Genomic DNA, 18,045 nt, shown 5'->3' on the forward strand with positions numbered 1-18,045 from the left:
GAGACAGGGTCTTGCTAAATTTCTCAGGCTGGCCTTGAACTTTCAATCCTTCTTTAGTGTCTCAAGTAGCTGGGATTTAGGTATGCACCACTGTGCCTGATTTAACAGTATCTTTTTTTTTTTTTTTTTAGTACTGGAGATTGAACCCGGGGCCCTGCAGATGCTAGACAAGTGCTCTGAGGTGGTGGGATCTTTTTTTTAAATATTTTATTTACATTTTAGTTTTCGGCAGAGACAATATCTTTGTTTGTATGTGGTGCTGAGGATCGAACCCAGGCCGCATGCATGCCAGGGGAGCGTGCTACCGCACTACCGCTTGAGCCACATCCCCAGCCCCATGGTGGTGGGATCTTTAAGAGGTGGTCCAGTGGAAGTTATTGTCATGGAGGATCTACCCTCATCAATTGGATTAATGCTTTCTCTTGGGAATGGGTCAGTTGTTGTGGGACTGGGTTAGTTTTTAAGAGTGAATTGTTAAGAAACACTACAACCTCATATGCTTTCCCTTTTCATGTGGTATAAAGTATCCAGCCACAGGTATTTTGTTTTAGTACCACAGAATAGACTAAGACACACTCCTAGGTATTTATCCAAAAGACTTGAAAACAGAGACTCAGATACTTGTTTTGATCTTTGCTAATGATCGTAGTAGCATTGTTCACAATTGCCAAAAGGTAGAAATGACTCAAATGTCCTTCAACAAATGAATGGGTGAACAAGATTGTGGTAAATACCAAGAGTATTGTGGTAATATGCTGAGAGCCATAGCCAAGTAGGAATGACGCATGGCATTTTGGTTTGAAAGGTGACCCTGCTCAGGGATTAGGGTGGCTCCAGGTTTAGGGTGGATCCTGCTGGGAATAGGGCGGCTCCAGGATTAGGGCAGATCCTGCTGGGATTAGGGCGTATCCTGCTGCCTCAGGCGCCTGCTCCTTTGGAGTTCCCGTTGAGTTCTTGCGGGGTTCTGAGAGAATTGGTACACAGAGCCCGGTGGAGGGAGTATTTTTCCCAGGTAGTGTGGGTAGAGTGCCCGTGAGAGTTCGGGAATAAAGAGTTGCTATTTGAATCTACAAGGCTGTGTGGTGGCTCGGTTATTTTGTGCCCAGACAGACTGCGGCAGTAATACTCTTCCATACAGTGGAAGAATATTCAGCCATAAAAAGGAATGAAGTTCTGATATATAATTATTCTCTGGATGAATCTTGAAAACATATTAAATGAAATAAACCAGATATAAAAGAAATGATTCCACTTATATCAAACATCTAGAACTGTAAGGGTAAAAGAAATTGAAGTTAAAGTGTAAAAGTTAAAATGTAAAAGACCGGGCATTGTAAAGTTCCTAAGCTGCAAGGCCTGAGTTAAAAAGTGAAGGACTAGGTATTGTTAAGTTCCTATGCTACATGCAAAACCTGAAATTCCTGTAGCTGTTAGGACAATACTGGAACTGCCCAGTAAATATTTCCCCCTGACCATCTGGTTGTTTAATAACCCAGGACTCTGTGTGACCTTGCACGTAGACATCGCAGGGCCTAAACCAATCAGTTTGAATGTGTACCCCACTTTAGAACTGACCTATCACCCCCGCCCAACCTGTTCCCGCCAATGAATGAACTAATCATGTTTAGGAGTTGTTGTTTGATTTTCCTGCGGTGTATGATGATTTGTTAAAGGAGACTGTGATGTATGTAAAGTCCCTGCCCTCCCCAAGAAGTGTACTTAAGCAGTGCTCAGCCCCTGCTCTGGGCTCTGGGCTGTTCTCCCTTCTTGAGTGGGCACGGAGCCCCCAGCATGCTAGAATCTCAATAAACCCCTTTTGCTGTTGCATGAGCTGCGGTCCCTTGGTGGTCTCTTCCTCAGACGTTCGCTGGACTCTTACAGAACAAGCAAATTATAGCAACAGAAAGTAGATTAAAAGTTACCAGGGACCAGAAGGGAGAAAAGGTGGGGAGTTCCTATTAATGGGTATGGAATTTCTGCTCAGGATGTTGGAAAAGTTGTGGAAACAGTGATGATTGCACAACACTGTGGATGTGATCAGTGCCATGTACACTTACAATGGCTAAAATGGCAAATTTTATGTTATATGTTTTGTCACAATAAAAAAAAGACAAACATGAGATACTGCTTCACTTTCACTAGAATGTCTATAATTCAAAAGGCAGGCAATAATCAGTACTGTAAGGTTTTAACAAATTGGAATCTTAACAGAATTCTGATGGGAGTATAAAATTTTGTGGCTATTATGGAAAACAGTATTTTTGTGGTGCTGGGGATTGAACCAAGAGTCTTGTGCATACGAGGCAAGCATTCTAGCAACTGTGCACCCTCTTCGTTTTAAAAATATTTTTTTAGTTGTAGATGGACATAATTTTGTTTATTTATTTTTATGTGGTGCTGAGGATCGAACCCAGGGCCTCACACGTGCTAGACAGGTGCTCTACCACTGAGCCACAACCCCAGCCCAAAAAATTTTGTAGTTCTTTAAAAAGTTTACATATGAGGGGCTGGGGTTGTGGCTCAGTGGTAGAGTGCTCGCTCAGCGTGTGTGAGGCCCTGGGTTCGATCCTCAGCACCACATAAAAATAAATAAATAAAATAAAGGTATTGTGTCCAACTACAACTAAAAAATAAATATTAAAAAAAGAAAAGTTTACATTTGAGCTGGGCATGGTGGTGCACACCTGTAATCCCAATGACTTGGGAGGTTGAGGTTGAGTAGATAAATGAAATGTGATGTGCTCTTACAACAGCACAGTGTTTGGGAATTGAAAGGAATAAAATACTGAATCGTGCTACAATATGGATGAACCTTGAAAAAATTATGTTAAGAGAAACAAGCCAATCACAAAAGACCAGATACTGAATGCCTCCATTTATCGGAAATATCTGGAATAAGCAAATCTGTAGTAATATAAAGTAGGTTAGTTGTTGCTTAGGGCTGAGAGAGAGCTAAGGGAAGCGGGAGTTATTGATAAATAACTTTTTTATGTGGACAAAAATGTTCTATACATTGTGGTTACACAATTCCGTGGATCTACTAAGAACACCTGACTAGTGCATTTCAAACAGTTGAACAATATGTTAAGTGTTCTGAACCATGTGAAGGCTTATCTGTTTATGTCTTCTTTAATTTCTCAGCAATGTTTTGTAGTTTCCAGCGCAGTAGACTCACATCTTTATTGGTATTCCACATTTTTTTGGGGGGGGGGATACTGGGATTGAACTCAGGGGGACTCAACCCCTGAGCCATATCCCCAGCTCTATTTTTTTGTAGGGTCTCACTGAGTTGCCTAGTGCCTTGCTTTTTGCTGAGGTTGGCTTTGAACTCACAATTCTCTTGTTTCAAACTCCTGAGCCACTGGGATTATAGGCATGTACCCGGTGTATTTCACATTTTTGATGTTATCATAAATGGCATTTTATTAATTATTAATTTTAATTCCCAGTTTTTCACTATTTGCATATGGAAAAAGAATTCTTGTATATTAATCCTTCAACCTTGCTGAACTTGCCTATTAGCTCTAGTAATCTTTTTTCTAGGGTTCACTGGATTTCTAGATATACAATTGTGTTGTCTGCAAATGAAAACAATGTCGATTCTCCAATCAGGCTACACATGTGCCTGATTATCTAGCATTTTCCAATTCTCTTGATCCACTGCTCTTTGGCTTCCATCATCTATTTATTTATTAATTTTTCCCCATGGCACAGATGGAACCCAGGGCCTTGACCATGCTAGGCAAGTGTTCTACCACTGAGCTACAGCCCTGGCCCATGGCTTCCCTCATTTCTATTGAGAAGTCAGCTGTTAATCTTCTTGTGGATACCCTGCATGTGATGAGTTGCTTCTCTTTTGCTACTCAACATTTTTTACCTTTTTTTTTTTAGTACTGTTGATTGATGCTGGAGAGACCCTCTACCACTGAATCATACCCCTAGTTCTTTTAAATTTAATTATCATTAATATTTTTTGTTACTAGGTATTGAACACAAGGGTGCTTTACCACTGAGTTACATCCCCAGCTCTTTTAAACATTTTTTTATTTTGAGACAAGATCTTGCTAAATTGCTTAGGGCCTTGCTAAGTGGCTGAGGCTGGCCTTGAACTTGTAATCCTCCTGCCTCAGCTTTCCGAGTTGCTGGGGTTATACATGTGTGTCACTGCATCTGGCTTTTCCTTTGTTTTTTTGACATGCTGTGCTTCAAAGTGGATCTCTGAGTTTATCAAATTTGGAATTTGTTGATCCTTATTGGATGTGTATATTAATGTTTATCAACAAAATTGGGAAGTTTTCAGCCATTATTTTATCAACTATTCTTTTTGCTCCTTTTTCTTCTCTTCTTTCCTAGTACTTCAAATTCCTGTGATTAGCATGCTATTGATGCTTGATGGAGTCCCTTGAGTCTTTCAGGCTCTATTCATTTGTATCCATTCTTATCTGTTCTTCAGATTGGATAATTTCTTCTGCTTATTCAATACTATTATCTTTCTTTCTGTTTTTCTTTGAGGTACTGGGGATTGAACCCAGGGGTGCTGTATCGCTTAGCATTATCCCCAGCTCTTTTTATTTTGAGACAGGGTCTCTCTACGTTGCCCAGGTTGGCCTCATACTTTCATCCTTCTGTCTCAGCCTCCCAGATAGCTGGGATTACAAGCATGCACCCTGTGTCTGGCTCAATACCATTATTTTCCTACATATTATATACTTTCTTTCTGACCATATCAACAAATGAGATCTCACTTCAGGGCTACTACTAAGTAATAATTTTTCTTCCTTAATTTTATTGAGCATAGGGCAAAGACAGAAAAAAAAATTCCTATATGACAAGTTATTTGTATCAAATTACAGAGTACCATAAGTAAGCATAAGGTCATACTTTGAATATTGTAATACAACTTAAAATTTGGCAATTTATTCAGTTATCCAAAGTTCATTATACGTTTGAGTACACACTGAAGAGACATTTTAAATAATTTGGCAAGATAAATATTTCTGTACCTTATCTGACCATTTATCATGTATATATGTGGTACATTTATCTGTGTATGTGCCACTTACACAATCCTAAATTAAATATGTTTATATAAAAAGCTAAAGATTGATGTGTTAGGATTAATTTCTTTTAAAAAAATCTATTATATTAAATTGTATCTGCATTCAAAGCAGAAATGGATCAATTTACTGCACACACATGAATTTACAAAGTAACTGAACATGAAATAAAAATTTCTACTGAAATGTTATATTCCAATTGAACTGACATTTAAGAGGCATTAACAAACTAAGGAAATAAACAGTTTTTTTTTTTTCAGGTTGTTGAGAGACTAAATATTCTGCAAGCATTACTGTGCCCTCTAAATTAAGAATGAATGTTATTATAGTAGGAAAGATAGCAGATAATTTTCTTCTTTATTAATGTGGGAATTCTCAGGAAGCAATCAGGGCAGTGTCTGTACTCCTGGGCCTAGGTTATCTGCTCTTCCATCAATGGAAATCTGGCTTCTCAGGAAAGGTGCAGCCGGTTCGCCTAATTATGACATTTGCTGCATAGTGGCCGGCACGGATGCATTCAGTCAGAGGTTTATCACAGACCAGCTGAGACAGAAAACCTAGAACACAGACAAAAAGGAGGAATATGAGTATTACATAACAGCATCAGAAATGTCAGTGGGTCAGAACAAGTACGGTGTGAGCACTAGACCTCACTTCAGCCTTGGAAGTAAGTCATAGGCCTCCAAGGATTAGAGATCTCTCCCTAAACATATTATCTACCCCTAATATTTCTCCTGAAGAACTCAAGTTGGGGGCACGACAGCTTGCCATCAAATCAATCTGGTCTTTCTAAGCTAAAACTACCATACTTTTCTTTACTTTGGGATTAAAAGGTTTAAAAAAATTAGTAGCTAGGGGCTGTAGCTCAGTGGCAAGAACAATTGCCTATCACATGTGAAGCACTGGGTTTGATTCTCAGCACCACATAAAAATAAACAAATAAAATAAAGGCATTCTGTTCATCTACAACTACAAAAAAATTTTTTTTTTTAAATTAGTGGCTAAATAGTGTTACATGGGGTCTTTATCACTGATAATTGATTAGCTCTCTCCCCTTTCCTCTGAATAGTTGTTATTATTAGTCTACTATTGGTATTTGGAGAAAATTCTATTATCTGGATATCTTTCCAAATACGGTTCTGAGATGAAAAGTTATGAAGTAACTTATATCTCCCTTTCATTCCCAGAAGTAGCAGTGAAATAAATTCTGTAGTCAAGCACTAAGGACCAGCTTGAAATTAAATTACAATAAAGTAGAAAATAGCATTGAGGACTTCTGCTTCTGATCAAGATGGAATAAAGGAACCAGATTTACTCTTTCTCCAGAAATGACAAAGAAATATTTAAAAAAAAGTTGTTCAAATATTGGACATCAGCCACAGAGGATTCATGAAAGAGGAGTCCAAACGAGGTAAAATGTTTGGTCCCCAGTGCAGCAAGGTTCAGAGGTGGTTGTTTAGGAAATAATTGGATCATGAAGACTCTGATCTCATCCACTGATGAGGTAAATTCTTCCAATGAGTAGCTGAATGAACTACTGGGAGGTGGGATCTAGGATGTAAGTCACTGGGGCATATATGCCCTGGAACGGTTTATCTTGTCCTGGTCCCTTTTTTCTCTCGATACCTGCTTCTTGGCTGCCATAAACTGAGAAATTTTCCTCTGCTGTGTGACAAAATAAATCTCTCCTCCTCTCTCCCTCTCTCTCTCTCTTTTTTTTTTTTTTTTTTTTTTTTTGTGGTGCTGGGGATCAAACTGAAGGCCTTGTACATGTGAGGCAAGCACTCTACCAACTGAGTTATGTCCACAGCCCGCTAAGTCCTTCTTGTCAGGTATTTTGGTCATACCAACCAAAAGATGAGTAACAAAACTGCCTAGAATTACTAGGCCAAAACATAAGGAGGGACGACCTAGGCAGATCCAGACAGATGTGGAACTGGGAGTGCAACTAGGCCCACATGGACAAATCTCTAGGCAGATTGATGAGGGAGAGGAAAAACACACATACCAGTTTTAGGGATGACACAGGTACAATACAGAGTCTATATTTATTAACAGGATAAATAGGAAACATAATTAACAACTTAAGCCCCAAAAGTTGAGAAGTCAGGTGAACAGGACAAATTTCTTGAAAGATACAAACAATCAAAACTAATTTATATAACTTGAATAGTCCTGTATCTATGAAATATATTCATTGTATAGTAAAAAGCATCCTATAAAGAAAATTTCAGGGCTGGGGATGTGGCTTAAGTGGTAGCGTGCTCGCCTGGCATGCGTGCGGCCCGGGTTCAATCCTCAGGACCACATACAAACAAAGATGTTGTGTCCGCCGAAAACAAAAAAAAAATATTAAAATTCTCTCTCTCTCCCTGTTTTTTTTTTTTAAAGAAAATTTCAGGTCCAGAGGACATTGCTGAATTCTACTCAACATTTAAGAAAAATAATGCCAATGATACACAAACTCTTTAGAAAACTGTGTGTGTGTGTGTGTGTGTGTGTGTGTGTGTGTGTTTGGGGGTGGAGAGGAAGGAAAGAAATACTACCCAGTTCATTTTTTAAGGCCATCATTACTCTAGTACCCAAATCAGAAAACTATAGACCAATACTCCTTATGAATATAGTTACAAACATTCTACAGAAAATTTTAGAAAATCAAATATAACAATATTTTAAAAATTTAGCAAATCATGATAAGTAGAGGTTATTTTAGGAATGCAAGGTTGGTTTAATATTTAAAAATCAACATAATTTATCAGATTAAATAAGAAGTCCTTAGAAGGTCATCTTAATAGAAGCAGAAAAAGCATTTGACAACTTCCAACATCTATTTCTAATAAAAACTTTGGGCAAAACACAAACAGAAGGGAATATCCTCATCCTGATAAAAAGCACTTATGAAAACTTAACTGTCAATCTCTCTCTCTCTCTCTTTTATTTTTATTTTTGACAGGGGGATGGTTATGGGCATTGAACCCTGGCATGCTTTAACCACTGAGCCACAATGCCAGTCCTTTTTATTTTTTAGTTTAAGACAGGGTATCACTAAATTGCTGAGACTGCCCTTGAACTTGCAATCTTCCTGCTTCAGTCTGCTGAATTGCTGAGATTACAGGTGTGTACCACTGTGTGGTAATATATTTCTTAGTAAATGATGGAATATTTCCCCATTAAGAACACTACTTAAAGCTGAAGAAGGAGGATCACAAGTTCCAGGTCAGTCTAAGCAGATTAACAAGCCCCTGTCTCAAAATTAAAAAGGGCTGAACATGTAGCTCAGTGGTGGAGTGCCTCTGGAATCAATATCTAGTATTGAAAGAAAAACAAAACAAAACAAAACATTAAGAACAGAAGTAAAACTGTCACTGTTTGCAGATGTCATGATTGTTTATGCCTATGGTTCTCCAAAGTGGGAGATTTTGACCCTGAGGAGATATTTGGCCACGTCTGGAGACATTTTAGTTGTTATGGCTAGATTAGGAGGTGTTATGTCTATCTAGGCCAGGGATAATACCAAACATCCTACATTGTCAATAATGTCAATGACGAGAAACCCTAGTTTGAAAATCCTATGGAACCTAAAAAAAGACAAACAAAAAAAAACTTAGAACTACTGCGTGAATTTAGTAAAATTGCAGGATATAAAATCTGTATATAAAAATCAATTGAAGGGCTGGGGATGTGGCTCAAGCGGTAGCGCGTTCGCCTGGCATGCGTGCCGCCCCGGGTTCGATCCCCAGCACCACATACAAAACAAAGATATTGTGTCTGCCGATAACTAAAAAATGAGTATTAAAAAAAAATTCTCTCTCCCTCTCTCACTCTTTCTTAAAAAAAAAAATCAATTGAATATCTATGTTGGTAATATATGTATGCATATATATGTGTTGTAATTACATATACTAGCAATGAACAATTTGAAATTCATGTTAATTACTGTTTTCCCACAGCATCAAATTTGCCTGATAAAGTCATACAAGACCTGCACACTGAAAATAACAAAACAGTTCTAAGGACAATAAAAAAAAAAAAAAGAACCTAAATAAATGGACAGATATAAAGTGCTCATAGGTCAGAAGATTCAATATCTTTATCAGCTCTGAAGAAATTTTTATTGATCCAATGTGAGTAGATACCAATCAAAATTCTAGCAGGCTTTTTCTTTTCTTGTGGTGCTGAGCATTGAAGCCAGGGGCACCTTTCCACTGTACTACATTTCCAGCCCTTTTTATTTTTCACTTTTAGACAGGGTCTCCCTAAATTGCCATGGCTGCCCTTAAACCTGCAATCCTCTTGCCTCAGTCTCCAGAGTTGCTGGTTCTATAGCCATGTACTGCCATACCCAGCTAGTAGGTTGTCTTACAGGAATTAATAAGCTGCTTATAAAATTTATATGAAAATTCAAAGGACTTAAATTAGTCAAAACAGAACTTAGAAAATGAAGAACAAAATCAGAAGACTTACATTACGTGTTTTCAAAACTATGATAATCAAGACACTACAATATTTGCATAAAGGTAGACATATAGATTAATAGAATGAACAGAGCACAGAAATAAACCTACTTCTATAAGACTGATTGCTTTTTTTCTTTGACTGGCATTTTATCACTGAGCAACATTTCCAAACCCTTTTAATTTTCTACTTTTAGACAGGGTCTTACTAAATTGCTGAGGGTCTTGCTAAGTTGCTGAAGCTGGCTTATGAACTTGGAATCCTCCTGCCTCAGCCTCCCATGTCATTGGGAATAAGGCATGTGCCATGGTGTGCGACAAAACCAATTCCTTTTTGACAACAGTGCCAAAGCAACTTAATGAGGAAAGGAAACTTAATGAGGAAAGAATAGTCTTTTAAATAAATTACATAAGACTGCCATATGTGAAAAAAGAAAACCACTTCAACTTTTACCTATGACATTTATAAAAATTCTGTTGGAATGAATCATAGGCTTAAATTGTGAGAGATAAACCTATGAGACATTGAGAGAAATATATCAAAGAAAAGCTTAGCTTCTTTTCTTTTCTTTTTTTTTCTTGTATTAGTGATTGAATTCAGGGGCACTTTACCACTCAGTTACAACTCCAGCCTTTCTGATTTTTTATTTTGAGACAGAGTTTCATTAAGTTGTTGAGCCAGGCCTCAAACTTCAGATCCTTCTGATTCAGTCTCCTGAATCTTTGGGATTACAGGCATGTACCTTGGGTTTTCTAAAGATAACTTAGTAAGTTATAGAAAGTGTAAATTTTTATAGAGGACATAGCAATTTGGACTTCCTCAAAAGCAAACAATTTTGCACCTTAGTAACAAGAAACAACTCAATTAAAAAAAATGGGCCAAAATATTGAACAGATGCTAAATAATCATGTGATGTTCAACATCATTATTCATTAAAAAATACACATTAAAATTACAATTAGATACCACCACATAACCATTAGAATGGGTAAAATTAAAAAGACTAACTAGGTTCAGCTATTTACCAGCTACTTGGGGAGTGGTCTCAAAAAAAGTCTGGAAATGTATCTTAGTGATAGGGTGCTTGCCCAGCATGTCTGAGGCCCTGGATTTGATCCACAGCACTGTAAAACAAAACTAAAGAAGGACTGATCATACCAAGTGCTGGAAAGGGTGTGGGATGGGTTGGAACTCTCATATACTTGTTGTGGGAATGTAAAATGTTAAGACCAGTTTGGAAAGCTATTTGTCAGTTCTTAAAAAGTTAATCATAGCTACCATATGACCAGTCAATCTATTTCTAGGTATTTACCCAAGGTAAATGAAAGCACATATCTACAAAAAGACTTGTAAATGAATATTCCCAGATGCTTTTTATTTGTAATAACCCCCAAATGGAAATAATTCAAATGGATGAGAAGGGGCAGGAAGGCAGGATTATAAAAGGTTAGGGGCATAGTGGATATGCCCATAGTGATGGTTTCATGGGAATATACATGTCAACATGTATAAAATTGTACATTTTAAATATGGGTAGTTTATTGTATGCCAATTATACTGTAATGAAACTTAAAAAAAATTAAAAAGTGTAGTTACAAATAAGATAGGTCAAGAACAGAAAAATCTGGGCTTCTTTCCCCTTAGGGGAAACTTGAGCTGCTGCAGCAGTGCTTAAATACTCAGAAGAACAGATGATAATGAGAAACTGTTCTGTGGCCAGACTTCTCGGCCTTCCCTTAGGCCCTGGGCAGCCTGGGGGGTGAAGGTTAATTGAGAAGAGAAGCTGTGGTATAATGACCTGTGGAGAGCACTGGAAGAGATTTATGTTGTTCCTCTTCTACCATTCTGACCACACAGACTTTTCCCAGTTAGATTTGGGGAATGCTCTGTATTTGATAAAATAAATATTTCCAATTAAAGAATAAAATTAATTTGGTTAACAGAGTGACGTATTTTGAAGACATGTGCTTACACTATGTGTGAGATCACTCTCTCTAGAGGTTTAGCAAGAGTATTTTTATCATTGAGTTTTCAGGTAATAGTCAAAGGTCAATATTAACTTTCTGCCAAACTGTGAGACTAAAATGCTCAGCCCACACAGTGAATGGAGCTGACGCCAAATTCAGAGTCAGATCAGCTTACAATGGAAACACGTCTATCAGAGGCCTTATAAGCAACATCTGTTTTCCTCATTCCTCCTGCTCTGGTCTTTGTGAGAAAAAGAAAAGCTTATGTTTATGGAATATTTTTGTGAAGGATAAGTACCAGCATCATCTTTCTAAGTGAAGGGCGGGCTGATGAATGAAATGAGGTACTCCACAGAGTCAGTTGCTTTAACAAGTGGAAAACCGGAATATTGAAGAAAGCTAAGACTTTGCCCCAGGTGAATATCACCTTTCTAATAATCTATTTTTAAAAACCAACTAAGATGAACTAAAGATAAAACATGACCAACTATAAGTAGAACCTTCAAAAAGTAGCTGATACGAATCTAAAAAGTTGTTTAAAGTTATTTAAACAAAAGGGAACTTGTAATGAAAAAACTGTAGGGAATCCTTTTATAATATGAATAAGCAAACATCTCCAAGATACTTCACTGAGTAAAACATATGCAACATACTATTTACTATTTTAACAGTTTTTAAAAGTACAACTCAGTAATCTTAAGAGCATTTAAAATGCTGTGCAACTATCACCTGCACCTATTTTCAGGACTTTTTCATCACCTTCACAGAAATTCAGTACCCATTACACAATAAACTCCCCCTTCCTCTTCACCTCAGTCCCTGGGAACTGCGGTTTTACTTTCTGTCTCTGAGAATTTGCCTGTTCTAGGTAACTCAAATAAGAGATCATACAATACCTGTCATTTAATGTCTAGCTTTTTTCATTTAGCCCAATATTTCTAATATAATTTATTAAAAAATAATTTATTAGTTGTTGATAGACCTTTATTTATTTATATGTGGTGCTGAGAATCGAACCCAGTGCCTCACCATGCTAGACAAAAGCTCTACCACTGTGTTACAACCCCAGCCCTCCAATATAATTTTAAGTTTAGATTTTTAATTATTAGCCTACCAAAAGTGCATTTAAAAAATTTTAATAAAGTATTTATTTTTTAGTTGTAGTTGGATACAATATCTTTCCTTTATCTATTTATTTTTATGTGGTGCGGAGGATTGAACCCAGGGCCTCGCACGTGCTAGGCAAGTGCTCTACCTCTGAGCCACAATCCCAGCCCCAAAGTGCATTTAAAAAAAAAAAATATTTGTTAAGAATCTTGCCAGGCATGATGATGCATACCTGTAATTCTAGTAGCTTGGGAGGCTGAGGCAGAAAAATCCTGAGTCCAAAGACAGCCTCAGCAAAAGTGAGGTGCTATGAGGTGCTAAGCAACTCAGTAAGCCCCTGTCTCTAAATAAAATATAAAATAGGGCTGGGGGATGTGGCTCAGTGATTGAGTGCCCCTGAATTCAATCCCTGGTACCCCACCCCCCAAATAAAGAATCTTAAATTCAGACAAAATAAATAAAAATAAAATTAGTATATTATACTATGTATACTATATTATGGAATAAAAACAAAAAGCACCTTCATAGCCTTCACTCAGATGTGCTTAAGTTTTGCTCCATTTGCATGTGTTCTCTTACGAATTTTTCCTCAACTATTTGAGAGTGAGCTGCATTAACATGGCTTTTTAATCTCAAAATTCTTTGATGTGCTCTTCTGAGAATGGGATATAATCTTATATAGCCACAGTCTAGTTATCAACTTCAGTAATCTATTGTTCATATTCTAACTTTGTCAATTACCCAATAATGTCCTTTACAGTATTTTCTCATTGGAAAAATGAAACCTGGTTTAGAATTTAGCTCTATGTCCTTTTAGTCTTCTTTATTGTGGAACATTTCCTCAGTTTTTCTTTGACCTATGTGACATGGACGTTTTTGAAGAATAGTCATTTCCTACCCCCTTTTTAATAACGTCATTCTAATTTTGAGTTTGTCTGATATTTATGCATTATTGGCTAGATTACTGCATACATTATTTTGTGTCCTTCTCAGGACATGATACTGAGAGGCACATTATTCCATCTGCTGTTCACTGGTGTAATTAATTTGACCACCTGATCAAGATGCTGTTCTATTTCTCCATTATATGTAAATATTTTTTTTCCCTTTGCATCTAACAAACAGTTTATGACTCTGTTCCTCATCTAAAGTGTCCATTCCTGTTTTCTCTGATGAGTGGATGCTAATCCATAATGGGGCAGGGGCATGGGATGAGTAAAGGAACTTTGGATTGGCCAAAGGGGATGGAGGAGAGGGAGGGGGCATGGGGATAGGAAAGATTGGTGGACTGAAATGGGCATCATTATCCTAGGTACATGTATGATTGCACAAATGATGTGACCCTACTTTGTAGGTGTGACCCTACAACCAGAGAAATGAAAAAATGTGTTCCATTTGTGTACAATGAATCAAAAAGCATTTTGTTGTCATGTATAGTATAACTGATTAGAACAAATAAAATAAATAAACAAACAAACAAATAAATAAATAAAGTGTCTATTCCTGGGGCAGTGCTCATGCCATGTGCAAGGCTCAATCCCTAGCACTACACATGACACAAGTCCTCATCTCAGCTGTAGATTTAATATCTTTTTAATTAATTAATTATTTTTTTTTGGTGATACCAGGAATAGAACTCAGGGCCTTGTTCAAGTTGGGCAAGTACTCTACCACTGAGCTATATCCCTAGCCCTTTTTGAGACAGGGTCTCTTTAAGTTGCCCAAGATAAACTTGGGATACTCCTCCCTCACCCTCTTGAGTAACTGGAATTACAGGTGTGCACCACCATGCCCAATTCCTGATTCCATTCAAGATTCTTAACTGAAGCAACTCAAATTGTGATGATTTTCCCATTCCAGCACATCATTTGCATTTACCAAAGTTAGCCCTTGGCATTTTACTGTAAGCAAGAAATTATCCCTTTCTTCCATCTATTATTTTAAGAATCTATTTATTGTAAGTAAAGATGCAGGGCTGGGGATAAAACTCATTGGTAGAGTGTTTTCCTAGTATGAACTAGGCCCTGGGTTTGACCCCCAGCCCTGCATTAACAAATACACACAGGGGCTGGGGTTGTGGCTCAGTGGTAGAGCGTTTGCCTGGCATGTGTGAGGCTCTGGGTTCGATTCTCTAACTGTATAAATAAATAAATAAATAAAATAAGGTCTGCCAACAACTAAAAAAATATTTTAAAAAATACACACAGTTGGGGCTGGGGTTATGGCTCAGTGGTAGAGCGCTCGCCTAGCATGTGCAAGGTCCTGGGTTCAATCCTCAGCACCACATATAAACAGAGGTATTGTGTGCAACTACAACTAAAAAATAAATAAATATTTAAAAAAAATACACACAGTTTTTTTTTCCTACAATAAGTTTCATTTCAGTATGTTTATTATGGACAATTTCTTAACAAGTAATTTAAAATAAAATATCTTTATTAATATTAAATGCATTAAAACCTAAACATCATGACCAAGCTAAATACATAATTAGGTATGTGCCTCTATGTTGTACAGATTTTTTTTAAGTATTTTATTTTTTTAGTTGTAGTTGGACACAATCCCTTTATTTTATTTATTTTATATGTGGTGCTGAGGATTGAAACCAGGGCCTTGCACGTGCTAGTGAGTACTCTACTGCTGAGCCACAGTCCAGCCCCTCATGTACAGATTTTTAAAAAATAATGGTTTGTAATTCTTCACAGCCCCTGAGTACTAAAAATGTTCCACTTTTTGCTAATGGGAGTCCCTTGTACCCGCCTATATTTTTGGGCATTTCCTTATTATCTGGTATAATGTTCTGGGCTCAGGTATACTCTGGAATCGGCCTTTTCTCCAAGGATATCGGTTTCCTTTTAGCAAGGAATGGGATTAGAGAATAAGATCTAGGTGGCAACTGGGCTTTTAGTGCTACACTATGCTAGCAAACAGACCTAGGAAGCATGCATACAGGTATACACTTAAACCCATAAATATGTGTGCATACATATGTGTATACTGACAAATTTTGCAAATTGAGTTGACACCAATTCTTATCTCCACAGGGCTCTTCCCCCACCCTTTTCCCTATTCCATGTATATTCTTTCTTCTACAGTCAGAACCCTAGCTCCCAAGAATATCAACCATTTATTTACTCAATTTTGTAATACATGTGAAATAGCTTCAGAATCATTTTGTTTCTAGGCCAGGAGCACTGGTGTATTCCTATAACTCTAGCTATTGGGAGGCTGAGGCAGGAGGGTCATGAGTTCGAGGCCCACCTGGGCAATTTGCCACAGTCTGGCTGGGCACAATTCAGGAGCCACTTGTCAAAAGAAACGAACTTTATTTTTAGAACCACAAACTGCACCACACAGCTCCTCAGGAAAAACCCTCAGAGCCCAACTGCCACCACTGGCTTCTCACAAGCCTCTCCACCTCCCCCACTCCTTCTGCTCTTGAGGCCAATTGGCTGGGTCATGTGGGCAGAGCCAAAAAAAGTCCCCCAATGAGCAGCTTCCTAGTCTGAAAGGGCGGGGAAACAGCCCAATGAGCATCACCGCAGAGGAGCCAATCAGCTAGAAGTTGCTGTGGCCGCTGTGAGCCAATCATCAGCTGGCAGCTAGAAGTTTGCTGGCAGCTGGAAGTTTGCTGGGGCCCCTTCAGCTGTGGCTCTCAACAGCAATTTATCGAGATGCTGTTTCAAAATAATGCAAAAAAGGGCCAGGTGGAATGGTGGACCTCTCTTGGGTTAAATTGCTAGTAGTGCTCCCCTCTCCTGCCCTAATCATTTCATCCCTAACTATAAAAAACTCAAACCTACTAAAAAGGATTCAGGACTGGTTTGATTTTCTCCCACGTTGTCAGATACTATGTTCAGTATGTTACTTAAAGTAATTCTCTTTTTTACCCCCTTTTGGGGGGCTTATTCTACTTAAAAGATTGGAAAAAAAGTTAAGCTCACCTGTTAATAGTTTGTTTTCAGTATTATTTTTTCCTTTTTGAGTTTTTAGTTCTTTTAAAAATAAGTAGAACAAATTAACATGTTTCTAAAAATAAAAGTTCTATAAAAGATATATGTGGGGAGATGTCACTCTTTTACCCTGTGCTCTCCTGTCTGTGAGTAACCAACTTCACTGTCTCCTGATTTTTTTCTCCTGAAGTCCTCTGGTAAAGGGAAGCACAAATATTTCTGCTTACCAACAATCACAGGAGGAGGTACCACACTATACAGACTCTTTTGAACTTTGATTTTTTCATTTAAAAATATCTCCTGGAAATCATTTCACATCAATCCATAGAGATCTTTTTTCTTTTTCTTTTTTTTTTTTTTTGGTACTGGGGATTGAACTCAGGGGCATTCATCCACCGAGCCACATCACTGGCCCTGTTTTGTATTTTATTTAGAGACAGGGTCACACTGAGTTGCTAAGCACCTCATTGTTGCTGAGGCTGGCTTTGAACTTGCGATCCTCCTACTCAGCCTCCAGAGCTGCTGGGATTATAGGCAGGTGCCACGGCGCCCAGTGAGATCTTTTTCCTTTTTCATTTAGTTGTGCTAGGGATTCAACTCAGGGCCTCACATATTCTAGGCTAAATGCTCTAGGGCTGAGCTACCTCCTTGACTCCTCCTTTCTTTTTCCCAGCTGCATAGTATTTCAGTATGTGGACACACTGTTTATTCAATCAATTTCCTATGTGTGGAGATTTATACAGTCTCCAATGTTTTGTAATTATAAGTAGTGTCACCATTTGATTATATCTTTGTGTGTTGTTAGGGGTGTTCTTGGACAGATTTCCAGAGGAAGAATTACCAGGTGGAAGTGTGTCTGCGCGCGTGTGCGCACGTGTGTATGTGTTTGTTAGATATTGCCAAATTCCCTTTCATAGAGGTTGAATCATTTTGTATTTCCACTAGTAATGCATTAGTGCCTATTTCCCCACAACCTTACCAACAGAATGAATTGTCCAGCTTCTGAACTTTTGTCAGTCTCGGGTTAGAAATAATAGTTCAATATAATTTTAATTTGTGTTTCTGATTATGAGTGAGATGGAATATCTTTTTATATGTTTGAAGAACAAATTCTTCTGGGAATTGTTTTTAAATTTTGCCCCTCCCTCTATTTAAAAAAATTCTTTACATTTTAAGGTATTATTCAAAAAATGTATTTTTCAGAAAAATACCAACAATAATAGGGTATTAACCTTTACAAAAACTGTGTTAGCAAGTAAACAAAGTATTTATTCATGTTTGAATCACTGAAACATTGCCTCAGGCTCAAAGTGTACTTGATAAACATTATAGCAGATAAACATGGCTAGCAGAATTAAAATTTTTAAAAAGCAGTTTGCTCTTTTTAAGTAAAGATTTTGGACTTACCAAAAATCCAAGAAGCAAAATCTCAAATAACTGACTTGGTATGCGTGTTCAATATGAAAATCTCTTATGAGCTCTTTTTACTAGTGCCATTGCCTGTGT

The 18,045-nt window shown here is 37.7% G+C and overlaps 1 protein-coding gene across 3 annotated transcripts in view; it reads right to left on the reverse strand.

Moving 5' to 3' along the window:
- Nucleotides 1-4,766: 4,766 nt before the first annotated feature.
- Adk (adenosine kinase) overlaps nt 4,767-18,045 on the reverse strand; it is a 488,318-nt gene continuing 475,039 nt past the window's right edge. For all 3 annotated transcript variants that reach the window (XM_046419601.2, XM_046419600.2, XM_046419602.2), the window contains one exon: nt 4,767-5,614. In XM_046419601.2, coding sequence (XP_046275557.1) covers nt 5,490-5,614 — 125 coding nt within the window. In that variant the 3' untranslated portion in view covers nt 4,767-5,489. The remainder of the gene's footprint in view (nt 5,615-18,045) is intronic.

The sequence above is a fragment of the Marmota monax genome, unplaced genomic scaffold, assembly GCF_021218885.2.
Source record: "Marmota monax isolate L192 unplaced genomic scaffold, Marmota_monax_Labrador192_F-V1.1 WCK01_AAM20220418_F8-fsc00019, whole genome shotgun sequence".
In the NCBI taxonomy this organism is placed as follows: Eukaryota; Metazoa; Chordata; class Mammalia; order Rodentia; family Sciuridae; genus Marmota; species Marmota monax.